The sequence below is a fragment of the Cuculus canorus genome, chromosome 1, assembly GCF_017976375.1.
Source record: "Cuculus canorus isolate bCucCan1 chromosome 1, bCucCan1.pri, whole genome shotgun sequence".
NCBI lineage: Eukaryota > Metazoa > Chordata > Aves > Cuculiformes > Cuculidae > Cuculus > Cuculus canorus.
In genome coordinates, this window is record NC_071401.1 from 23614332 (window position 1) to 23641532 (window position 27201).

Consider the following 27201-nt stretch of genomic DNA (forward strand, 5'->3'; position numbering starts at 1 on the left):
GAGTTAAAGGGCAGTAGGATGGGAAGCATTGGTCTAAAATACCCAACAGAAGTTGGCCGCGGAGCTTGAAAATAAAGACAAGTACTGAGGAGGAACATGGCAGGGACTAAATTACTGTCACTATGATATTTTATCTTTTCTCTCCGTAGACAACAATCCCATTAACACACAGCGTGGATTTGCAGTGGCTGGTGGAGTGGAATGCTGTCCTAGTAAATAGCCATTATGATGTGAAAAGTCCTTCCCATGTCTGGATATTTGCACAGTCCGTTAAAGACCCATGGGTTCTTTGCCTCTTCAGTTTTCTTAGGCAGGAGAATTTACCAAAACATTGTCCTACAGCTCTCAGCTATGCTTGGCCATATGCTTTCACGAGGCTGCAGCTGATAATGCCTCTTGTGGATCCAAAGTAAGTGGCAATCTGCATTTAACTTTCATTTTTACAGGTTGCGTGATTTTAATACAAGGGCTTTCAAGTCTCATTTCAGTATCAGTCTGTAAGTCCTGCAAAGCGCTACCTGGACATTCAGTTTTGAGTTTCATAATTGCAACTTGTAAGGTGGAAAACTCTAGTCTTCTACCTTCATTCAGTTTTTTTCCCATGCATCATGTCATGTTGAGTGTTTATAGTAGATGTGAAGGGGAAGGGGGACATAACCAGGCTTGATCGAAAAAAGCCTTGGAATGGCATTCCAGTTTCTGAGGGATGGCGTGCTGGCAAGGACCCTTGGTCTACCACCTCACAGGAAGTGAGAAATAGCACTTCACATGGCTCCATGGAAGGGTTAGATAATTCAGTGAGTAGTTGCTTAGGAATTAAGACTGTTCGTCTTAGGAGTGTAGTGGGATCAACAGCCCAACTGAAGTGCACTTACACCAATGTGTGCAGCATGGCCAATAAACAAGAGGAGTCAGAAGTTATTGTAAAGCAGGAGGACTATGATGTAATTGCTCTTACAGAAACATGGTGGGATGACTCACATAACTGGAGTGCTACTATGGAAGGTGACAGACTCTTCAGGTGGGACAGGCGAGGAAGGAGAGGCGGTGGGTAGCCCTCTATGTCAGAAAGAGTTTTGATAGCCTTGAACTCAGTGATAGTGATGATAGGGTTGATTGTCTATGGGTGAAAATCAGAAGTTCACCTAATAAGGCAGACACTGTGGTGGGAGTCTGATATAGACCACCCAGCCAGGATGAGAAGGCTGATGAGTTATTCTATAAGCAACTGGGAGAAGTCTTACAATCGATAGCCCTTGTCCTTGTGGGAGACTTTGATTTACAAGATGTCTGCTGGTGGATACGTAGCATGTTTTATTGCCTTTTAAAAATATTAAAATACTGTTTAATTAAGACTGGGAAATCATTTTAATGATGCTAATTTCTTTTTCAATTCCAGTATTCCTGTTAATGCAAAGAAAACAAGTACAGCAAGCAGTGCAGACAACTATGTTACTTTGTGGAGAAACTATCTTATTCTCTGTTTTGGAGTAGCAAAGCCCAGTATTATGAGTCCAGGACACTTGCGTGCTTCAACACCAGAGATCATGGCTACCACTCCTGATGGAACAGTGAACTACGATAATAAGGTGATGCATCCTGTTTCTAACAAATTATTCAATTAGGAGAGTTTTAAACTGCATCTGCATGCAAAATCATCTGCAGATGAAAATATTTCAGTTAGAAGAATATCTTGATATTCACAAACTGCTTGAGGCACATAATTAACAATTAAAACATCTGTATAATCTGTATTGACATGATGTGTCAATAAATATTAGGCAAAAGCCATGGCATTTTCAAAATACACAAGTTCTGGATATTTGTGTTGAAGTTAACTTTAGTTTATCATCCCCTGTGTTTCCTTGTAGAGCAGTCCAATTTGAAAATTTAAGAAAATTATTAAGCAATAAGGCAGATTTCTGAATAAACGTTACATGCCTGTTGGACATGAAGGAGTATTATATGAAATACAATTTCAAGTAGTGACAAACTGAGAGGAGCGTTAGGTCCACAAATGCAATTACTAGAGTGTTTTTATGAAACAACAAATTAAATAAATTATGATAGTCTGAATGAAACCAGATATTTCCCAGATGTATTTATTTGTTAGGCCTTATTGAGATGATAGCGATGTAGCAGACTGGTGTATTGATATGCATAATAGTAAGAACCATTTCAGCACAGTTTTAAAATATATGTTGATTCTTGGACAATGTACTTTTGTAAAAAATAAATTGTGTTAACTTAATATTGGTAATCCTAACAATTACATGTCAATAATTTCTTTATATATTTTAGGCTATTGGAACTCCATCTGTTGGAGTCTTACTAAAGCAGCTAGTGCCTTTGATGAGACTTGAAAGCATAGAAATAACAGAATCACTTGTATTAGGATTTGGAAGAACAAACTCCCTTGTTTTCAGGTACTTCCCCAGTTATCACATTGTCATTTTTTTGCCTCTGGTCCAAATGCATTATTTTTGTTGTAATTTAAATATACTCAAATTTTTATTTGCACTTAAGACATTTTTTTTTATACATTGAATAAAATGCTGATACTTTTCAGAGAGGACTAGATTTTGCTTACAAAGATTTTTATTTTTTTTTAAATTTAGGGAATTAGTAGAAGAACTTCACCCACTCATGAAAGAAGCCCTTGAAAGAAGACCAGAGGTTAGTTGCAGAAATTAAATGTTTGTTTATTGTGCAAAATTAACTTAAAAGTAGTAATGCCACCTCTTTGAAATACAAGGATATTCTTTTGTAGTGAGTAACAGGATAAGTACTGTGTGCAGCAAGAATTTTACTAGTTGTGTATAAGAACATAAAATAATTCCATTAAAACCTAGTTTCATATTAATTCTACCAGTGAAACAAAATGTGCAATATAGAAATCCATTTTTAGGATAAATTTCCAGTCAAATATGGAATCTCCTCATATGAAACTGAAATATATTGGAAATCCACTTGCGGTATCTGGAAGAAATACCTTGTAACATAGCTAGAGTGCAAGCACATTTCGCAGCAGAGTTCAGATGTGCTTTTTATTTGCAGGGTAGGCAGGGTCACCTATTTCAATTTTTTATTGACTACATTTTTTCATTCTAAATACAACAGGCTAACTGATATTCATCCGTGACTTCACCTTCATTTTAGTACTCTCTTTTGTTATAATAGAAAGCAATGCTAGAAGGGATCCCAACAGATCATCCAATCCATCCAAGGGAGGATGAACTGGTCTTGTATCGTTCTTGACAGATGTTGTCTAAACTGTTCTTAGAAACCTGTGCTGACAGCCTCTGTAGCCTCAGTAAGTAGTTTAGTCATAGGAAGTGTGTGGCTAAATGACTAAAGCTGTGGGGACGGCTTCAGTACTGGACTCGAGTTGCCATTCTTCTGAATTTACCTTCCCTGGCTCAGTTCTGGACTATTCCAGCTGGCTCCAAGTCAGAAATCTGAGATTACTCTGGAGGTAGCTCATTCCCAGGCACAAGACCCAGCAGGCACCAAGCCGCCAGACACAGTCCTCCAAACTACCCCAGCTGCTTTTGCTCTGATGTGCTTCTCCTCATCTCCTTCCTCTCTGCATGCAGCAGCCTATGGACCAAGTTGTGAACCCGGTGCTGTGACTGCAGCACAGCCCTCAGGCTGGAGCAGGCAGTTTGTGATAAAACACTCAGTGATAATGCCTTGGGCCAGAGATGTGTTGCATGAATCCCACTAGGCAACATTTGACAGCATTTTTGAGGTCTTCTGGAGCAGTGTAAATATTAGGCAGCCTATGCTGTGACTTCAGGGCCATGGACAGTCTCTGTCTCTGTTTACCAGTGTAGGCGCATCCATTGTGTTCATGTGACACTACTGAGAAGTCTACACGTCTGCATGCAGAAAACAATGTTGTTATGTTAATCCTGTCCTCTACACAGGCTTGTTTATCTGTTTCTCAGCCAGTTTCAAACTGTGTATTTCCTACTCTGTCCTCCACAGCAGTTTCAATCAGATATCGTCATAGTGACTGGTGTGCTCTCCCTGTCTCCCTAGTCATAGTCTTTGGTGCAGAAGACATGCAGAGAATGGTGGTCAGGAGGAAGTTAAATAATTAATAGGTGGACAGAGGCTCTCAGCTATGCTCAATTAGGAAATAAACAAAAATTAATTTACTTGCCAGGTGTTTCATTCATGTTAAGTTTTATGTGGATGATTCTTAATAATTCTTTGTCTGGCAAACATCCACTACCATTTCCACTTTGTGTTGCTTCACACCTTAATTGACTTGTGTGCCTTCAGTCCCTATGAAGCCTTTTATTTGAAGGTTACTTGTTTTGGTACTGGGCAGAAGTGGATTAATACACATTAGTGCAACCACTTGCTTCTGTATTTCTGCCTGTGCACCACTGAAGACAACTTAGGCTTTAAAAGCCTTTTCTGGAGACATGCGTATTCAGTCTACACTTAGGAATCACTAGAATGCAGAAGTTTGCAGTGTGCTGTAAGAGCAAATTTAGCACATGGAAGTGTCAGTAGTGGAATAAAGAACAAGAGACTGCAATGTTATTTAATTCCTCTGTTGCTCCTGATACGAAGAACTGTGCCACCTTCCTGCAAGCAGCACCACCACTACACCTAGAAGTGACTGGTACGGGTCAAATAGCTTTAGAGAACATGGCATGTCTCCATGTCAGCAAGCAGGTGTCCAACACATCAGAAACAACGCCCTTGAGCTGACATATGTTATGACTACAAAGAGAGTTATCAGCACAGCCAAGAACTACGGGGGCAAACCAAAGTGGACATTACACAAGATCCACCGTGTGGGCGCTGGCACGGACATTGCCAGATTGCTTCTGATACTGTTGCAGTTCTTCTTCTGAAGAGGAAAATCTGAGCTTTCTCTAAGCTTTTTTAGTTCTGGCAGCAAACTTCTCTGAGTGTACTAGCAGCTTTTTGACCTTCTCAGATTTTTTACTTAGTGGAGATGCAGGACACTAAGAAACAAGTCAATTTAGCCGTTCAGCAAAGAATAGGCTTTGTTGTATTCACATCGTTCAAGGCAAGATAGAAGACAGAAAGGGCAGCTTTCTAGAAGACAATGAGATACAATGAACCAGTTAACAGTGCAGTCCTATTCAACCAAAGGAGTATGTTAGCTGAGTATACAACCACTGCAGTCAACACGTCCAAGAGTGTACTAGAGCCATGTCTGCTAGGAGCTAACTTGACTATTGGGTGATCGTGTACCTGCAGCATTAGCATGTTCAAGAGTAGCTAATCTCTAAAATACTTTCCTGGAGTCTGGATATCTGTTCTGCACTTCACAATGCTTTCAGCACCCAAACTAGATGTTGCTAACTAACATAAATATCCCTGCTACCTGAACGTAGCATGTTTTATTGGCACAGGAACCTCAAATATTAATTAATTTTTAGCCAGTATTTCATTATTTCTTTTCCACATTTTCACTGAGAACTATGGTAGCTGTTACAGTTTGTTCAAGAATAGTTACAAAGACAAACATTTGATCATATTTAGTTCTGTGTTGACTATAAGCACAGTGTTATGATAAAATAGCCCAAAGCAGTCAAGTTTCTTTAGAAGAAAATGCTTGAACTGGTATTCTTACATCTCACTATTGTGCTGACATTTCTGAAGTTACTAGTTTTTAATGTATGCACCTATGCATATAAAAATGTTTGCTTTTTTAAAAAAATTCCAAGAACAAGAAACGTCGAGAACGCCGAGATCTACTAAGACTACAGTTACTGCGAATTTTTGAGCTACTTGCTGATGCTGGTGTTATAAGTGACAGGTAGGACTGCCGCTCATCACAAATACTGATCTTTAAGTGAAATAATTTGCAGTATTTACAACACTTGAGTTTATGTTGGTATGTTCTTTAAAGAATATGGAGATATTTTTATCAGATATGGAGAGATTTTTATGTATGTCTTCAGAAAGTTGTAGTATAGCCACACTGTTACTCTATATTAACATATAACTTTCCTTTATGCTAGTACAAATGGTGCCTTAGAAAGAGATACATTAGCCCTTGGAGCCTTGTTTTTAGAGTACGTTGATCTGACTCGCATGCTTCTGGAGGCTGAAAATGATAAAGAAGTCGAAATCCTTAAGGATATGAGAGCACATTTCAGTGCAATGATTGCCAACTTGATTCAGTGTGTTCCAGGTACGGTGCTAAATTATCTTAACATACTATGCAATTGCATTTGACATATGTATTGGGAAAGTAATTTTTTATTTCTTTTTTTTCTGTGCTTTTTTCACTGCTTGTAAATTGTCATATAATGAATGTAAAGAGGAACGTGGACAAAAATGTGTTCAAAAGTCTATTAAGATTCAAATAAAATAGCAGTAAAGCTTGCTGAAGCTTGTAGTATTCATATATAAGAATCATCTTTTTAAAAGCCTAGCAAAGAAATTGTCTGTGACCTTTAGGGGCTCTAGATTTCTTTGATGTAAGGCCTTGTTTGCTTTCCTTTGACTTTATTGCCAGACCCTTCACAAACTCAGAGGGGCCTTGAAAAATATAGGTAGGTGCAGAAAACGTGCAATGTAAAATGTAGCGAAACACTTGTCTGAGGTGTTAAGACTGTATCCAATGTTACCTGACTCCAGTGTACAGCAAAGATTTCTTCAGTTGATTTCATGCTTTTTGTATATTGCAAGATCAGAAATGTAATGTAACTCCATTTGCAAAAAAAAAAAAAAAAAAAAAAAAAAGTCTGCTTTAAAGTCTGTGTAAGTACTGGAAGATAAAGTCTGGAGATTAGTCCATCTGTGTAAATCTGCTGGCTCCAGATCATTTATGACAGGACATCACAGCACTGGTAGCAACAAATAAGAAGGAATTAAAAAGAGTACAGCAAGGGAATAAATAATGAACAAACGTGTTCATGTTGCACACAGTGTGCAAATTTTGTCGAAGTTCTATAGTTGTTTTCGGATGTAAAATACATCAAAAGTATATAATAGTTAGAACAAAAGGAAAAAGTGGCGTCCCTGCTGTTCTCATTTAAGACAGTTAAAAATTTCCTTCAAACTGAGTGGTTTCAAGTTCTTAGCTGCTGTTTACAAACAAAACGCTGTATTCCTTTCCTTTATTCCTTTTCTGAATGGTGTTCATTAACAATATAGAATTTCTTTAGTAGTTAATTTTCCAGGAGTATTTGCAAAAGCCTTCCTCTTTGCATTTATTCTCATATTCTACAACGCACATGACAAAGGACTCTGTGTTGTATGAATGAAGAAGCCATGTTGCATGTTTTTAGAAAATGCAAGAATAACTGCTGCATTTCAATAATTCAATGTACAGTTCTATAGAGATACATTCTCTGCTAACAAGACAACTTTAAAATATATCAATAACTAAGCCATAACATTTAACTTGTATCAAACAAATGTTTATTGTGTCAACATCTATCATCTTTAACCACTGTTCATATTGATTTGCATTACTATTGTCTAGTTAGACTTTGTTGGCTTCCAGCACAGTTTATAGATGAAAAGTAATTGGCCAGTAGCAGTTTGCCAGTCTTCTAATAAACGTAACACCACCTCTGCCATCATGTTTGCTTTTGGGATTTAAAACTATTGTTTAAAAGATTTCTCTTTTTTTTTCTCAACGTGGTTAAGAATTCATAGATATTTTTTGTTCGTTCAGGTAATGTAGCTGTTCAGAAAATATACCACATCTTTGGCATAAAAAAGCAGGCGCCAGCTTTCTTTTATTTCTTTTCTCTACCTATTACTATATTAGAATAAGACACATTGTTTGGGCTTGCATTTAAAGTATTGGAAAAAACAAGTAAATATTTACCATTAAAGGAATGCAAGAGATAGTGACAAGCCTGATTCTATAATTAATTTCTTGCTTGCTGTTTCTGAAATCAGTACTTGTACGCATTCTGTAAATACACATTTATTCAGAGCTGAAGGTTCTTAGGAATAATATGCATCTTAGTCACTACATTAAATCTTTAAAAGGAGCTTAGATACTTTGGAGGAATCCTATATTGAACACTTAAGAAAATCTCTGTAGAAATTTGAAATTCATGTTATCATTTCAGCCACATGAACCTGTATTTAACAACTGTTTCTATTTCTTTTCACTTAGTTCACCACAGGAGATTTCTCTTCCCTCAGCAGAGCTTGAGGCATCACCTGTTCATCTTATTCAGCCAGTGGGCAGGACCTTTCAGTATTATGTTCACACCTTTGGACCGTTACAGCGATAGAAATCATCAAATTACAAGATACCAGTATTGTGCATTAAAGGTATTAAAGTTTTACTGTCAAAATCAGTAATAACGGGTTTCCAGTCAAAATATAAGTAATTGTGAGTTTTATTTCCTTTTATTTCACAGAAATTTGAATCGGCATACTGATGCAAACTTGTATATGTACAGTGGTATCATTGAGTATAGCAGGAAGAGCCACTGAAGTTGTGCATTTTTTCTTTGTAGACACTTTTCAAGGCTAATTATTTTCAAAACCAGAATGCATTTTAACGTTTTACATAGCTGTTCATTAACAGGTTATCAGATTCAGTGAGAGGATATTAGACTCTGAAATTAAATATATTTATATAAATATAAAAAAAAAAACCAACTCAGTATCACATGCACATCTCAGGACTGTCCCCCATGCTTGCCTGGAGACATGGTCAGTGATAATGAAATACTTCTGCAGTAAAACCCATTGCAACTCACCCGCATAAGTAAGCTGAGAAAATAGTAGCTTATGTACTTATATAAGCTGCATCACTAGATATATAACTATTTTAATTTTTGAAGAAAAATACAATTAAAAAATCTGGTTATTTTAACTGATTTTGTAGCTTGATTTGTAAAGACTGGGTAAAATGCCAAAATGTATCTTGAAGAATGAGGAAAGTGGGCTGTAATGTTCCTGCCAAAATGCTTAAACTCAGCATTATCTTGAAATCCAGTAGCATCTCTAGCAACATAATTAGGAATTCTAGCAAAATCAGCAATTACCATTTTCACCATAGTTGCCTCAAAAATAAAAACAAGTGACAGTCCCGTTGGCCTGGACCTGGGCTCAGACCACTCTGAGTAGTTCATTCGTGTTACTTCTTTGTGTGACTAAAGGTCCTTGTGTTTTTAGGCCATGTCAGCTGTGCTCTGCTGTGGACCTGTATTTGATAATGTTGGTCTTTCACCTGATGGATATCTCTACAAATGGCTTGATAACATTCTGGCTTGTCAAGATTTACGTGTAAGTACTCACCAAAATGCAACACCAATGAATAATTTTAATCTCTGTACTGGGCGAGTAAAGAGTTGTGTGACTGTAAGAACTAAGACTGTATGCATTCTGTTTTGTGCAGGAAACAATCATTTTACGCAAGGTTCTAATACAAAAGTGTAATTAATTTTAAAGTATTTAAACAGTAAAATAATTACTATTCCTGAAAAAACAATGTAGGTAAATAGTAGGCTAAAAAATTGCCTTATGGTTCAGTGCTGCTTGCAACAGAAATGTAGGTTTTTCATCTGCTGATAAAGAAAAGTTAAATGTTCCACAAGCTCAAAAATATTTGTAGATCTGTTTGGAGTACTTCCACACCCTGCTTCAAATCTCTGTGGAATAAGAATGTAAAATCTCTTCCTGCATGGCAATATAGAGGCTGGTGAAATAAATCTGGGTGCAAGTGGGTGGGAAGATCTTCCAAAGGGGTCAAGAGGATAAATGATTCAGGAGAGGAAATAAAGAATTCTTTTTTCTTTCTACCAAACATATTATAAATTATTCTTGCCATTTTCTCCTTCTTTTCTGTGAAGATGGGTTTTGACTTTGTAACTACACAGTCATATTTCTGTATTTATACCTAATTGGACTCTCTTTGATGAAGGAGGAGTAGATCGGTGATTTACATCAAGTGGAGAGAGAGAACAATGGTCTTTCCCTTTGGGTTATCTTGCACTTTGACCTGCTGTTCGTCTTAGAAGTCTCGTATCAGCACACGTGACTGTGATTGCTGAAAACCATGCAGAGAGCAAAGCCTAAAGGCTTGCGGAGCAGTTAGAGGATACATGCTGTAGAAATGGTAATCGATTAGGAAGAAAATGGTATGACAAACTAGAAGAAAGAAGGCATAGCTACAGAGAAAATCTTCCAGAAATTACATAGGATTTTTTAACATTGGTAGGGATGAGCTATAAAGATATGTATCAGTAATATATACAATTGAAATTTTTATGGATGCGGGAAGGAAACATATGGAACAAGAGAGAGGGAAAGATACACTTTTGCTCCTGACATGTTTACATTATCATCAACAAATATTATATCACCATGTCTAACTGATCATTAGCATATACCACTCATAAAGCAACTGGGGACAAAAATTACCTTTTTTTAACTTTGCCCCTTAAAATGAAAAATTTGCATATGATAGGTGAAATTTGTTTCCCCTAAGGTAATCGCTATAATTCATAATTAATCGTTGTAATGAAGGACTGTAACTAAACTGCAGTGCCTACACAACTAGTTCAGATTTAGATGAGAAGGATCCTACCTGGTCCATTAAAGATCATTTGCAGTCTCTACAAGTAGTTACCTACACTTGGTGACAGAATATGAATAGGCATTAGTATTTCTTGTTCCAGCGCTATCCTCTACTGAAGGATCATAAAGGTACAATCCAAGCCTTAGTTGTAGCACTTATGGTACTAGGATTAAGTGATACAAAGTCTGTAGGGAGAGTTGTTCGATTGCTTGATGTACTTGGATTAAACATAGAAGTTTTCATAGCCTCAGGCTTGGAAAGGTATTTTTCTTGTCTGCCTTGCTTCTGTGTTAGTAAAAAGAAGGATAAACATGAAAGTGTGTCACATCATGAAACTCACACAAAGTAGGAAACGAACATTTAACATATTAGTTAACCAATATGAATGAAAGTGGCCACAGAACACCTATCAAGTGTTAGATGTTCCAAAGATTCGGCTTTTTTCCATGCTTAATTTTGGAAACCTTCAAAAATCTCTTTTATTTATGTAGTCTTTGTACATACAATTTTCCTTCAAGTAAGGAGTGTTGAAATCTGAGTCACATTTTGACTCTCCTATCCCTAAAATAAATCTATCATAAATTTTCAAATTTCTTTTTACTTATTTTGAATCCTGCACTTTCTCCTTGTTTTGCATATGTCACTGTAAGAATTGTAGAGAATGAACCATTTATATTTTGATGTGTATTTATTTGCTCAGGTTCATCAGCTTGGTTGTGAAGTTGTCGTTCTGTTGCTAGAACTGAATCCTGATCAAATCAATCTCTTCAACTGGGCTATAGATCGATGTTATACAGGATCATACCAGCTTGCCTCTGGGTGTTTCAAAGCCATTGCAACTGTGTGTGGAAGCAGGTATTAATTGATCTATTAATTTACAATTTCAAATCTAAGGAAAAATGCAGGTTCAGTTTGTGTTGAATCCTCTCAAACAGCTCTCAGGGCTGTATCAGTATTTCCATGATTCTGAGAACAAAGTGAAGTGCTTAGTAGAAGATGCTCTTACTATGTCTGTATTTGAAATCTGTGGCATTTTTATACTGTTTTGCTCAAGAAGATAAAAATAACTGCAACACTTTAATTTCAACATAGGTCATAAATCTGGTTACAAAAAGATTTGGCATTTTTTTTTGTTTACTTTATAAAAGGAAAAACATTTTAAATACTGTTAGCTTGAAAGTAATTATTTTGTTCTTTGTCTAACTAGCTTTCGTTTGATTTGTTTATCTGTTCCTTTTCTGTAGACTGATATCATCACTGCTGCTCATGCTAAGAAAGAAGCCTCTTCCCTTAACTTCTTTTTTTATTTTTTTTTTAAATACAGACAGGTGTAGAGGGTGCATTGCAGCTACTATTTGCAGTTACCACACATATCACGCATATTTGCTATATTTTTGTAACACTAAGATTTGCAAATGGGCGTTCTGCAGCCCTCCAGGAGCACAGTAACTCACATCTAGGATGAGAAATTGATGATTCACAATTGAATTCAGTGCAGTTACAAATCATCAAGAAAAAGCAGAAACATATTTGGTAAAAATCTAAATATTTTGCCATTTTTTTTGCCAATTGCTTTTCTAGAAGCTATCTCATTAGGCTCACGCTTTAATGTGTTTACTCTTACAATTAATGTTGACCTTATAGATAGTGGACTTTTTAAAGCAGCCTCTTGTGTTTACTCTTTGAAAACAATTTTGAGAGAACTGTCTAACATCTGGGAATGTTCATGTAAGAGAGAGCACCTTTTCTCAAAGGGACTGTCTAGTTGATACTTAGTTTAAGAAGTACTTCATTGCTGGAAACTTTTGTGCTGCCCATCTTCTCTCATGGGTCTTGGCCTGTTCTATTAACAGTTTATATTATAAATTAAAATGAATTGACAGTTTTAGACACAGGTATTGCATTTCTCACTGTGGGTGACTCAGTGCATTCCTAAGCATTAGTCTAGGGTAATTATAAATAATCCCTTCTTTCTTCCCGTTCACCAGATGGCCCTTTGATCAAGCAGCGTGTATTCATAAAAGCTCCCTTTCCCATATTCTGGTGGTAGAACAGAGAAAAGAAAGATGACATACTCTTTCGACTATATAACTGAGTAAATCAGAGTGAATATAATCTGCATTCCTCACAAACATTCGCAAAAATGTACTGTTTGTTCTTCTAGGAACTATCCTTTTGATATAGTGACACTTTTAAACTTGGTGCTGTTCAAGGCATCTGACACCAACAGAGAGATCTATGAAATTTCCATGCAACTTATGCAGGCACGTATCAGCTACTTTTTTTAAAACAACTAAATGCATTTGTCCTCCTACCTTTAGGGGTTTTGTGAACTTATAAAGTACTGTTTATTTGCTTTTTAGTTTTGTTTTGAAAATAAACAATTATTTTTGTCTTAGCTATAAATACTTGTGGGAATATTTATATAAAAATTAGTGGAAAAATATTAGTTATGGTGTCTTTCAAATTTGGAGAGTATACTCCCAGCATATAGGTGATTCTTTGATATCTAAGCTTGAAATGCTGACATTTCCTAAATTAATTAATTTTTATTGTCTCATTGATTTTATTCTTCTGTTTTGTAGATACTTGAATCAAAGCTTTTTGTTTATTCAAAAAAGGTGGCTGAGCAAAGACCAGGCAGTATCTTGTATGGTACACATGGCCCGTTGCCACCTCTTTACAGTGTCTCACTTGCCCTTCTTTCATATGAACTAGCAAGGATGTATCCTGAACTTACCCTTCCACTTTTTTCAGGTACCTATATCTATTTGACTTATTATCTGCTTTATATTTTTGTGCAAATGATAGAGTGCTAAGACATTTCCACCTGTGAACAGCAGTCCTGTTTATAAATTTAGCTTGACCTGGTTTTATTCTGGTTCAAGTCAAATCAGATTTAGGAATGCAATATATATTTCCTTAAGGTACTTAAACAAAGTACAGAATAGCTATTTAAAAACCTTGATTGGGAATTCTGTACTACATGTGTCATTTTAGGGTAACTTTGAAATTATAAGGGCCCTGGATAAGTTAAAGTGACACTGGCAAACTCTGATATAATGGATTCTCTTGTTAAGCACAGTGGTTCTTCTTATACATACATTTATATAAATAATACTTGTGAGGATGGAATTCTTCATTTTATATAAATGTGACTTTAACTTTGGGAAGGTTGATTGTGTGTTTCCGGTTTTACAAATGATTCAAATCACTCTGAGTGAGTGATCTCTGCCGTCTGTTATTTGCCACATCTGCTAGTCCCTAGAATAATTTTAATTTTATCAGATATACATTTTGTCAGTGTTAATGAGAAAAATGTTAAAGAATCAGACCTGCAGGTGTACGATCCAGAATATACCTACTCTGAGACCCTTCCTGGGAACAATTATGTTTAGAGACCTATCTGTCTGGTTTAATCCATCTAATGTGTTGCTCTAGATTTTAAATAACACAATGTAGTTGTGGAAATTCTTAGTGGCTCTTAAATACAATTTCTGATATTTTTATTCAGTCTATAGGGGCTGGAGGAAGGGTAAAGGGACAATAAATCATGCGTTTCTTCCTGCCTGGGACCATGAGTTATAAGTAACTGGTGCAGGGAAATTCTGATGGCTCATTTATCTAAAAATGAAATGTTGCTCATTATTACTGTTACCGTCTATTTGTGTTGCTGTGGTGACTATGTCATTTAAAAAAACTCAGATACACAGTGCAAATCAGAGCTTCTTTGTATGCATCTTGAGTGATAAGAGGAGAGAACAGTACATGTCTTGAAGATTTTAAAAAACAGGCAGTGAGGAAAGAAAGGAAATGTCAACTATACTGATTTTGCAGAAGTATTTGGGGAAAAGAGCTAATGTGGTTCACCTTGGCAGGAATCTGGTCACTGTATTTCTTATCCTAAATTTTCCAAATCCCTTTCTCTTACTGTGCCAGGTTTTGGGTTTTGGTTTTTTTATGAACTTTATAAAGTGCTGTATACAGTACTTCTGGACTGGCAGCTAACTATAAATTTTATAGGCTTCCCACAGGAAATAAGACACCTAATATATGCAAGGTAGTTTTGTAAACTCAGTATATTAAGTCTCTTAAGATTTAAACTATGGCTTTGAAACATGGAAGCTGATGGGGCACTTATAATTCTGCAGAATGCTGTTGTGTGTTTACTGTAATTCTCCAAAAGTTCTTGAAATTCTAGAATAACAGCCAGCAACTGAAATATCCTTTTTCCTCTTTATTGACACCCATTTCACTTAATACATAATATAGTACAGTAAAAAAGAGTAACTTTCTATTTTTAAGCCCAGACAATGTCTGTTATTTTAGGCAGAGGACCTGACGAATTGCTTGCTATTATTGACCATTAAACTATTGTTTCTCTTCAGGAAGCTCAAGTACATGCTTTTTTATGCTTGTGTTTTGCAAGGGAAAAACCGTCAGGTGATCTAAAACATGTTAGAAATCTGATTTAAACCGTGTATTTAAGTTTTCCTTCATGTGTTGTTCTTCTCAACTTTTACTATTTTAGAGGTAAGCCAACGGTTTCCAACAACACATCCAAATGGAAGACAGATCATGCTTACCTATCTGCTACCATGGCTTCATAATATTGAACTTGTAGACAACAGACTGCTCCTCCCTGGTTCAAGCCCTACCACTCCAGAAGATGAACTGAAGGACAAAGATGGGGAAATAACAGTCACAAGTGGACTAAAAGGCAATGGCTGGGGGTCTCCTGAGGCCACCTCACTTGTTCTTAATAACCTCATGTATATGACTGCCAAGGTAAAAAAGCAAAACAAATAAGAAAACCAACCTGTGAAACTATTTCTGAAATATTCAAACTTATGTTTCTTAAGCAAAGAGTACTTAGCTTTCTTCCCTCTGACACCAGAGATTTTGCAGTGGAACAGTCTGTAATAATCAGACAAAACTTTTCTGAAGAAATTCCTTCACTTTTTCTTTTAAGGATAATGTTAAAACTGTTCTCTTTCAAAAAAAAATGAACAAAGAAAAGTGTTTTGCCCTTTTTACAGAACTAAATAGTGAGAGCACTAAGCATTAGTTGTAGAGGGGCTAGGTTCAGTTCCCTCCTGTATCATCTGCCAAGATAATGTCTAAGGCATCAGAGAGAGAAAAGGAAAAAATTAATGTAAATTTCTAAGGTGCCAGTTAAAGCATTCTTTTGTAAAAGGGAAGGCATTCTACACCCCAGGTCCTGAAAATGCTCTTAAAGAACATATCTTAGTTTGGATGTCTGCATATTTCAATAAATGTGTGCCTATGATCTTTTGCAGTATGGAGATGAAATTCCTGGACCAGAGATGGAAAATGTCTGGAATGCTTTGGCCAACAATGAAAAATGGAGTAACAACCTTAGGATAACACTGCAGTTTCTCATTAGTTTGTGTGGTGTTAGCAGTGATACTGTCCTTTTACCTTATGTAAGTGTTTGCACTTTATTTTATTTACTATCAGTTGCACAGGTTTTAATGAAAAAGAGAGCTATCACTTGCAGAAAATGAATTTCTGTTTCAAACATAAGAAGTACCAGCATAGTCCTGAGCACGCTGCACAAAATAAAATTGCAGGAATAAATGAGCCAAGAAACCGAAATTCAAGAAAGGAACTGAATAGTGGGAGTCTCAGTCTCCACCAGAGAGGAAAAAAAAAAAGAAAATATTCTGTTTTTATATATATTTTAAATGTTATTAAAAAGACAGAATGGCTGTTCAGAGGTTAAATAAATTGCATGAAAAATGAAGATAAGTAAAAATACTAAATGCTTATAAGTTTTCTTAGTAATCATATAGTTTACACAGCTATTAGTTCAATTTCAAAAGTCCTTTAAACAGTGATTGCGATGTCATGGGCATGCTGTATCTAATTTGTTTGTTGTAAAGATTCAGGTGTTCCTCCAGAAAAGTGTGTAGTTTTAAGAAAGTGCTACATTCTTTTCTTTAGAAGAACTAAGACTTTCTGTGGGACATCTGAAGAGATATGAGATAGCTAACCTTCGTAAGCTCCTTACCATATCAGTTTTTGCCTTTGCATGGCTGTCCTGAATTATATAACTGTTCCCTGCAACGTGCAAGTCAAATTGTGGAGGATATTGTTATTATTCAAGTTAAAATAAAATCAGGGTTGGCTGAGAAAAGCAAGATAGTCCCATTCCCATGTTCTTTATTGCTCAGTTGCTGGGCGAAACAGAATCTAAATTTAGTAAATCTTCCAGCACAATTACAGTATGCTGTTTTATCAGTTAGTCTCTTTCTACTGGTTTCCTCAAAATAAATTTGAAATTACTATTAATGTAATTAAACTTATCTAAAAAGCCTCTTAAATACACTTCATTTACAGTTGCTGAAATAATACTTTACTTAGAGTGTTTATGGTGACCGCAGTGCATAATAGAATAAAGGAAATATTGAAGACCTTAAAAAATTTCATGATGATGTTATGGTATCATAAATAACACAGTATCAAAAATATCCTGTTGGTTTCCTTTTTCTAATTTTTTTAGCCCAGGTGAGCTGGAACAGTAGTGATAAACTTCATGTATTATCTCTGTTCTATATTCTCAAATCAGTATATATGTGTGTATATATATTTATGCAAAGTCAGTTTGCCTGGCTAATCTAAAGAGGAAATATTTGAAAGTGGAGTTGCTGTAAGAAAATTCTCAATGTTTATATGAGATGACAAAGGAGTTGATCCCAAATATCTTGAGGGTGATGAAGATCTTACCATCAGTTGTGACGCAGTGACAGAGACTCTCCATTCAGTGCTTACCATGCTGATACCATAAACACGTACCTTCTATTATCATGTAGATAACAACGTACACATTAGCAAATATAGAGATAATACATAAAGTTTATCAGCATTGTTCCAGCTCACTTGGGCTCAAAAGACCATACAGTCACAGGAGTGCCAGTTTAGCCATCTCCTTTTGGAGCCCCCTGTGCAAGGGGGCAGTCACCAGCTGCTTCATGCATGCCTTCAGCCGTCTGTTCTGCGTGTGTGGGGCCAGGCTTGCCTTAACTTTTTTTTTTTTCCAATCAGCCTAAATCCATTGCTTTCTCTTATGTTTCCTCTAAGCATTTCTCCCAGTGGCCCAGTGCAAATTGCTGGCCTGTCCTTTCTTTCACATATGTACCAAATATTTACAGTTCAGGAACCTCTTCAGCAAAGACTTAGTGTAGGGACTGTGACTCCTAGGGTGAAAGAATCTGGAAGTGGCACTGTGAATCCATCTGGAACTGAGGCTCGGAAAAGAAGTGGATTTGTATCTGTAAAGTCCTTGGGAAAATTTTAGCTTTGTGGACTAAAAGAGAATTTGAATATGTGCACATCATTTTCTCTATTTAAACAAAAGAAAATGAGAGGGGAAAAAAAGAAGGAAATAGAAGCAGGCAAGAAGTTACTTTAATGGAAGTATTTAAGAGTATAGAACAGCAATACCGGGTGAGGCCAACAGGCGCTTCAGTCCCATGTATTAACTCCACTATAAGCGCCTGTTAGCGACATCTTTAAAAACAAGAAGGCAAGCATAGTGGGTTGCTTCCCCGTACAGTCTCCCAGCTCCATCAGTTTATGAATCAAATGTTTTTGAGCCAGAGTCACTGCCTTTGATAGCCGTGAGGTTTGTTTTCCTCAAGTAGTCAATCTAATTTTATCTCAAGATCTCAACAATCTTCATTGCTGCAGAGCATACAATAAAGTTTGAGGCCTTGTTAAAAGATTTATAGAAACTCCCAGGACTTGTATAAATGAAACTCTCAAATCCGGATTCAGGAAATCTGTAGAGATAATTGCTCCTTCGTGTGCTGTTACTTTGATTACAAATATAATTAACTACTCAAAGGCTGGTTTATTCTTTGTGGCCAGAGCTACCTTTTTCAAATTAACCATATGTGGAAATATAGGCATGAAGTTTTGGGCGGATCTAGCGACCTAGCTTTCTAGATGAGAAGTTTGCTTTGTTCGAGAGATTACGATTCGTCTTCAGTGGAAATCACATAGTCAAACACTCTGAGCATGATTCGGAGTTAATGCTGATACCCTTAAATGATAGGTGCAAAATTAGGTGAGTTTTGTATATGTGTATGTTATATAGATATATACCTAAACAGCTCATTTGTGGGTGGTAAGCAAAGAATTTAGGGTAAATAGATCACAGATTCCCTCTTCTGGGGAAATGATCTTGATATCAAAATGAGCAGTTTTATTTCTGCATGACCAAGATGGATGCACGTGTGTGGTTGTGCTGTCTATGCAAGAGTAACACCTGTATTCTAGATCTTTTCAGTGCTGCAGTGTAACGTGCATTGATTTATTTGGAAATTCACTTTGGATGGAGTTTGATAACTGTTATTTTCTTCTCTAGATAAAAAAGGTTGCAATATATCTATGTCGCAATAACACTATTCAGACAATGGAAGAGCTGCTTTTTGAGCTGCAGCAGACTGACCCAGTGAACCCAATAGTCCAGCACTGTGATAATCCTCCATTTTACCGTTTTGCTGCCAGTAACAAAGCCTCAGCTGCAGCTTCTGGTATGACCTGAACTTACTTTTCAGTTATGCTTTCCTGCTCTTTTGAGTCTTCATCTCTTTGAAAAAACAATCTGTTACTTTTGTACACATTCAGATCTGTGTATATATAAAGTAGAAGTTTCAGGGCCTTGTTGCACAACTAGTTTACAGTTGGTTTTGATTCTTAATATTGTATCTGCTTTGTAAATATGTGCTTAATTTTCTCAGCTATTTTAATAGCTATTGCCAATGTTTGGTGCTGTTCACACCTCTCACAAGGTGATTCTCCTACCACTAGTTTCTCAGAACAAGAAGCCATCATCAATTCTGTGATGGCAGATAGACTAAAGCAGCAGAGTTTCCCGAAAACTGAAAGCCTCATGACAATTCTGTTTCCAAGGGCCTAATGGTATTTCCAAGCTGCAGTAGTCAAAGAGACAGCTATCCCAAATTCAACCTTGCCAATGTTTTGCCGAATTCTTGAAAAGCAATAGGTCACGTGAGGATGAGCTTAATTTAAGGAGTGGAAGAGCACCATTATGTTAATCTATACCTCAAAGCTTTTAAACTTTATACCATTTGGCCATGTCAGCAGGTCCTGGTTTGTAGCGGCAACAGTGTTCATTCATATGTGCAAATAGTTGCAGGAAGATTCCTTTGGCTGTGACTGCTAAAAAAATTAAAAGTGATGGGCTTTTGTTGCTTAGCAAATACTGTCTGCTGCATTTAACAGCTATTCGCATTGACATCTCATATGCAGGAACCACCTCTAGCAGTAACACCGTTGTAGCTGGCCAAGATAATTTTCCTGATGGAGAGGAGAACAGAGTGGTGAAAGAGACTGATGAAAGGTTTGTGGTTTGGGGTTTTTTTTCTCAAAAATTTATACATTTTCCTAGGCTAAGGGTGCGGTGTTGGGCACAGTTCTGTTTTGTTTGGTGAGGAAATCTGATGCTCAGACTGATCGTAAGTGGCATTATCCCAGTAAGACCACTTTAAAATAAGTATATGTGAAAGTTTTTTTGAAAAAGCTATTCATATGTCTCTAGTCTCTGACTGTTGTTTAATAATACATTGCAGAAGAACATCTGTAAACCTTATTGAATTAATTGTACTAAGTAGATTGTAGTTTTGTAGGAATTATCCACAAAGGAGAAAGAAAATCAACAGTGTGTGCCAAATAATGACTACTAAAATCTTTATGAAAAATCAGGTTTGATAACACCTTTTAATTTCATGGACAGTGAGTGGAATTCAGTATGCAGATTTGTATCCATGACTGCACGGACACCTCCTTTATCTGGAAAGAATGTATTAGAGTGGAAAGCCGTGTAGAATGTTTCACTTAGAAATCATATATTCATTTTAGTCTTTTGCTACTTATATTACATATTGAGAAATGATGGATGAATGTATACAAAGCTTAAAAGCCATCAAATCCATGAGCACAGACAGATATTTTTCTCTGCCTGAAACCCTCTTATTTTTTGTGAGAGAATGCTGGATGAATTCTAATAGCATTAATTTGTAAGCATATTAGTATTATGTTATTCTCTTGTTCTTGATAGTTGCTAGCATCCCTTCCATGCTCCAACTCACCTTCCATAGGTTCTGGGCTTAGAAGTACAGAGTAAATTATGCGAGCAACCTTTTCTGAACTTCAGTACCTCTTGAATTTTTAGCCTTCTACATGTTATAAACATGGGTACCATTTTGTCAGGTTAGTTAAGTCTCTCTGCTGATTAAAGTGTAAGTAAAAAATGGCACTTATCTTAGTACTAAGTAAGGTTTCAAATTGATAGTAGGGAGGATTTGACTCAAAATGCTGGCTTTCAGCGTAGAAATGTACTTAAAAGGAAGATAAAGACATTTTCCTCTTTTTTTTTTTACATACATGTTTATGGCTATGTATTTTTAAGTTAGATTTTTCTTTAGTGGATTTGCAGATAAGTTGAGCAAACTTCATCTCCTACTATGCTTTAAATCTAACTGTTTTCACAGTTTCTTGCCTTATGTAAATTTTAAATGTGACTCCAGAAACGCTTTTGGCATTCAGATCTGTCAGAAGAATAAAAAGGAAGATCACAAAATTGTGATCCTGGTATTCTGATTCCTGCTGAAAGACTCTTCAGAAAAAAATATAAAATAATTTGCCTGAATTCATGCTGGGTTTTACATTATCAAAAATACTAGCAGCTGTAAGTGCATCTGCACTTCAAAACTAATATGTCACATGGGTGAACTGTTCGGTGGGTAAGGAACTGGTTGGATGATCGTATACAGAGAGTAGTGGTCAATGGCTCGAAGTCCAGATGGAGATCCATGACAAGTGGTGTCCCTCAGGGGTCCGTACCAGGACCGGTGCTGTTTAATATCTTCATCAATGATATAGACAGTGAGATTGAGTGCACCCTCAGCAAGTTTGCAGATGACACCAAGCTGAGTGGTGCAGTTGCCACAGTGGAAAGATGGGATGTCATCCAGAGGGACCTCGACAGGCTGGAGAAGTGGGTCTGTGTGTAACTGATGAGGTTCAACAAGGCCAAGTGCAAGATCCTATACCTGCATCGGGGCAATCTGCAGTTTCAGTACAGGATGGGAGATGATGTGATTTATAGTGGCCCTGTGCAGAAGGACCTGGGGGTTCTGATTGATGATAAGCTCAACATGAGCCGGCAATGTGCGCTCACAGCCCAGAAGGCCAACCATGTCCTGGGCTGCATCAAAAGAAGCGTGGCCAGCAGGTCAAGGGAGGTGATTCTGCCCCTCTATTCCTCTCTTGTGAGACCTCATCTGGAGTATTGTGTCTAGTTCTGGGATCCTCAACATTAAAAGGATATGGAGCTGTTGGAACAGCTACAGAGGAGGGCTACAAAGGTGATCAGAGGGCTGAAGCACCTCGCATTCGAGGACAGGCTGGGAGAGTTGGGCTTGTTCAGCCTGGAGAAGAGAAGGCTCCAAGGAGATCTTATAGGGACCTTCCAGTACCTGAAGGGGCTACAGGAAAGCTGGAAAAGGACTGTTTACAAAGGTTTGTAGTGATAGGATAAGGGTCAATGGGTATAAACTGGAGAGGGGCAGGTTTAGACTAGACATAAGGAGGAATTTCTTCACATGAGAGTGGTGAGGCACTGGCACAGGTTGCCCAGGAAAGTTGTGGCTGCCCCATCCCTGGAGGTGTTTAAGGCCAGGTTGGATGGGGCCTTCGGCACCCTGATCTAGTGGGACATGTACGTCTGCCCATGGCAGCGGGGTTGGAACTATATGATCTTTAACGTCCCTTCCAACCCAAATTATTCTATGATTCTAGGATCTTAGAATGTCCATCAATATTGGCTTCGTGTGTCAGCATATTAAATTCTATTTACAAAACGTAATAGACTCTATACAAAGTTTTCTCATAAGTGTGGGCTTTTTTTTTAATAGTGCAAGCTAATCAGAAAATATCTGTGGGTTTTGTGCTGATGCATTATGATGTAAAATGCCCTGCTCTCAAACCATTTCTATAATCAGTGTTATCCATTTATTTTGTACAGAATAGAATCTATCACTGCATATTTCTTCATACTTTTTTACTTGACTTTATTTTTCTTTTACCTTTTTTTTTGTGCCAGATAAATATGTCAGTAATTGTCAGTTTGTACACATTTATTAAAGTAATTTTTAAAATATAGGAGTATCAGATACTGTAAAGATAGAAAGTTGCAGATTGATGATGCCTTTTTGTCTCCTTTTTTCATTGTGCTTTTATGAGACAGATGTGCTTTGGAAGCAGCATAGTATGTCTACTTAATTAAATACCCTGCAACAATATGTAAGCAACAATAAGTAAGAAATTAGATTGAATGTTACATAGAGAGCCTTCAGTCTTGTTTTCTTTGATGTGGTTGTTTTAACATGGCTATTTGTTACTCATTTCCTAGCTTTGCAGAAATGATGTTTTTACATCATCACTAGTGTGTGAGACTCCGATATGGCTCCTCTCACTTTACTTCAGGCCTGATTACACTGACAGCACAAGGAGGTGGAGAAAGCCAAAGGAGATTGTCAGGAAAAGTTAGCTTATTGAGGATCTATGGCAGATTTGAGGACAGTTGTGAACAGTTTGTTCTGGCTCACATGTCCCTTAACTGCTCTGCTAGGTCTGCCCTGGCAGTTGCTGGATTATCCTCTTTAGTGATTTGCTTCAGCTTTTGATGCTTGATACCTGTGTAGGCTTGACTTTGGACTATTCAGTCAGTTACTCCTTTAGCAGGTTGCCAGAGTTTTCCCTATGAACAAAATACTAGCTGTGAACTGTTTATATCTTAGTTCTGCCTTAGCACAGTTTCTTGCTCCAACAAAGTCACACATTTGCAGCATGAGAATTTCCCCTCCTCTAAATTCTAAGAGCTTGTAACATGGGAGCACACTGTTAGAAAGTCTCAGAAACTGCCTGTGAAAATCTTCTTTTGTGGAAAGAAACTGCATTACATTCATATTGCTGTCTTCTCCGGTATAAAAGTCCATGGTTAAGGAAATGCTTTTTTTCTAGAGTAAGCACATAGTCCAGAAGTTTACTGTCAGTCTGTGTTTTTAATGAAGATTTTTCTTGCATTTGAAGGTTCAGTAATGTAATCAGAGCACATACCCGACTAGAATCAAGGTACAGCAATAGCTCTGGAGGATCTTATGATGATGACAAAAGTAAGTTCTATTATTTAATTTGATGACGTTTCTGATGTTTTGGTGGGAGACAAAAGCATTCTTATGACTGGTGGAGGCTCTTTGTTGAAGTTCTTTATAAACAGTAATATAGCATCACTGTACAGAGAGTGTCCTTATTTTACCTTCATACCTTATTTCATTAATTTCCTTTGTTTAACCTGAGCTCAGTTAAACCTATTTAAAAGCCAGAGAACTTCACAGGAGGCAGCAGCAGAGAATCCTCCAGACAGGAACACCTTGAACCTTTTGTACAAGGCAAGGAGAAAGACTTCCAAGAGCATTGAAGCGAGTACTTTGAATTGTGCCCTTCACTAGTATTTCCCTCTGAATTAAGTGCTGATATATTAGCGTGAAGAAAATATTTAGGCGATTCCAAAAATCTTATCTCCTCTTTAGCTTTTCTCTGCTGTATGCAGAAGTTTCTGGCTGCACTGTCCAAACCTGTGTTAAAGTGGAGAGTGAGATAGGGCTCCTGAGCATGCTTGTTGATCTTTACATATTTCTGCTAAATGGACTATAAATGGACACTTGATGCTCAGCAGAGATTCCAAAGAAAACCAAGATATTCCTACGAACTATTAAATGACTGTAAATTTTAGGAGTTGGATAGTTTGACTTCATTTCTGGAATGAAGTGTTAAGAAAACCAACCTAACCAAGGTTTTGGTTAGGCCCTAACCAAATGTAGAAAAGGCAACACCTTTTTATTGATTTTCGTCTCTAGTTTAATAAAACCGGGTCAAATAATATGAAGGCCATGATGTCTTGTCTTAGTGCTACAGACACCATTTTGGGACAGTATTTTGACATAAAAAGTAAATATTTTGTATATTCTTTAATCCAAATAGGTTTTTGGCAATACTTTTCTGCAAAATATGGAAAAACATACAATAATTTACTATTTACCACTTATCAACAATTATTTGTCATAATTATGAAGTACAATATTTAAAAAATATTATGTATGTACATACTGCAGTTTTAAAATACACTAAATGTATGCAACATATTAAACTGAGTGGGTTTTAGTACACTTGTCTTTCATATGACTTTCTAGTGCTGCAGCTGCTAAAAATTCTTCAGCAGATGTTAATTGGAGCACCAAGACTAATCTGAGCTGCATGAACAATCTTTCAAAACAGAACAATATTTATATAATCGGATGATTCTTTACAATAGCTGGTTTTGATAAGACCTTAGAGCAATAAAAGGTTAAAAAATGCTGGCATTTTCTTTGTTCTTTTGGAATGCCCAAGTTTTTTTCCTGCCTATACTTTCAAGCTTTATACTACCATGAATATTTATATGACGTTTGTTTCTCATAGGGATTTTGTCTGAATACATATGAATACCTAGGTGTAAAATAAAATACACTTTACTTAGCTGCTGACAGTTACATAGAACTCTAAAAAGGAAGACTAATTCTTAACCATTTGTCATTCTAAAAGATAAGTAATGCAGCCTTCATGGAGAAAGTGCAACGCATTCCTTCTGGCATGTAGGTCAGTCTTCGAAGGTGCAGCTTCTCTCTCCTCTCCAGTCTACTTGAGCATACGTGTATTGTTGAGGGCATAAATAGGGAACACAACTCTGCAGCACAGAAATTTTTGTTTAGGCAGAGTGTATGTAAAGGTGCAAAGTGCTTCTTTTTTTTGTCAGTCTGCACATATGAGTGAAGAACTGCGTCCTAGTATGGACTTAATGAAACACTTTTATGTGAAATACTTAAATAGGTAGTAATAAAAAGTGACTGTGCAGTGCTTTTTATATGAAAATCATCTGGAAAACATCTCGTTAATCCTGTAGGGGATGAATATGTGCAAATGCTGTACTTTGCTAAGTTAATAGGTCACCTTATTCTTTTTTATCTGTAACTGATAAATTGTCCACAGAATTAGAGAAATAAGTAGGAAGTCTAAATCATGAAGACCTAAAGTGCTTCTTGGAAGACTAATTCTGAAGAACAGCAATGATAGCATTGGCATTTTAGTAATAACTGGAGGAGCAGCTGCTGCATTGAAGGGCTCCTGAGTTCTGGAAACCTGAAAACATCTGGTCAAAACTAAGAAGCGATGTGCCAGCTCTGATACTTTTGTAGGCATCAAAATGTGTTTGTTTCCTGTGGCAAAGTGGACAAGTATCAGATACATGCTGTTAAAAAAAGGAAAGTGCTGAGAGTTTCAAACCTACTTAAAATGCAAGGGTGACAAAAAATAACGCTGTCATTAAAAACTCACAAAAGGCACTCACAAAGGGTTTGGATATATGTCAAGACAGGCCTAGAAATGATGCTTTCCATGGCAGCGTGTCACAGACTGACAGACCTGAAAAGTAAAAAGGGATCAATGGGAAAATGGAGAAGAATGAGAGGGAACAAAATAAAGGAGAGATGAAGAATATTATGCAGCTGAGAGAAGACAGACTATGGTGGAGATAGCTTACTTGACCCTCATCATTGCAGATAAAGAGGTGGAAGGAAAACACCAATCGCTTATTAACATACAGCATCTGTCATACTGAAACAAAGTTAAATACATTTTTGAGAAATTCAAAAGTTAATTCACCCATGTTGGAAGAAAATTACCCTGAAGATAGTTTTTTTGTATTCCTTATGTCTCCTTCCTAATGCAAGGACATTTAACCTCTGCCTTTGTACCATCGCTCGACAGGTTACTGATGAGGAGTTGCAAGAATATGTCACTGGTATGCAGCCCCTTGCAACAGATGGCTTCCAACAGCAGCTTCCTTGGCTGAACTTTTCTCTCATTTTTGAATAGAAAGTCTATGGCTTGGTGCTCTGTGATTTGGATCCAAAGCTACTAAGTGACAGCAAGGATTCATGTGCAGCTCCTACCACTCAGTGCTGTCTGCCTGGAATCTGTTTTAATTTCTAGCAGCACGAATGAGGGATTAAAAATGCATCACTTGTTATTGAACACAGGAATCTGCAAACCTTACATCATCTTATCACGTTATTCCAAACAGATGCGCAGATGTGTTAGCATAAACTCTATTTTATTATTTCTCCAAAATGGGTAACCAGACTTGGGGTTTATGCACTCTGTTTTAATGCTTTTCCATGCAGATGATCCTGTTTCTCCATATACAAGCTGGTTATTGAATATTGTTGAAACCAAACAACCACATCCCCTGCCCATGCCTTACAATGGAGGATGTTGGGCACCACTCGTGGACTACCTCCCAGAAACCATCACTCCCCGGGGACCCCTTCATAGGTGAGCAGTTTCTCATTCTGACATTTCAAACAGTGAGACGCTTCCTCTTACTGGTTGACCAACACAAGTCCAAATGTCCCACCATATCTGAAAATCATACCTTTAATTTCTGCTGATTTCCAGTGCTAAAGTCAACATGCGATGAAGGCTTGCAGTTCTACAAGAAA

At 37.0% G+C, this 27201-nt stretch overlaps 1 protein-coding gene across 9 annotated transcripts in view; it reads left to right on the forward strand.

Moving 5' to 3' along the window:
• Positions 1 to 27201, forward strand: part of FRY (FRY microtubule binding protein) — a 208021-nt gene that overhangs the window by 127518 nt on the left and 53302 nt on the right. For all 9 annotated transcript variants that reach the window (XM_054057215.1, XM_054057224.1, XM_054057233.1 and 6 more), the window contains 17 exons: positions 150 to 409; positions 1400 to 1589; positions 2302 to 2426; positions 2619 to 2676; positions 5718 to 5809; positions 6015 to 6187; positions 8135 to 8295; positions 9148 to 9258; positions 11253 to 11407; positions 12717 to 12816; positions 13138 to 13309; positions 15084 to 15340; positions 15853 to 15999; positions 18945 to 19113; positions 19853 to 19943; positions 23696 to 23778; positions 26884 to 27034. In XM_054057215.1, the coding sequence (XP_053913190.1) occupies positions 150 to 409; positions 1400 to 1589; positions 2302 to 2426; positions 2619 to 2676; positions 5718 to 5809; positions 6015 to 6187; positions 8135 to 8295; positions 9148 to 9258; positions 11253 to 11407; positions 12717 to 12816; positions 13138 to 13309; positions 15084 to 15340; positions 15853 to 15999; positions 18945 to 19113; positions 19853 to 19943; positions 23696 to 23778; positions 26884 to 27034 (2495 nt within the window). The remainder of the gene's footprint in view (positions 1 to 149; positions 410 to 1399; positions 1590 to 2301; positions 2427 to 2618; positions 2677 to 5717; positions 5810 to 6014; positions 6188 to 8134; positions 8296 to 9147; positions 9259 to 11252; positions 11408 to 12716; positions 12817 to 13137; positions 13310 to 15083; positions 15341 to 15852; positions 16000 to 18944; positions 19114 to 19852; positions 19944 to 23695; positions 23779 to 26883; positions 27035 to 27201) is intronic.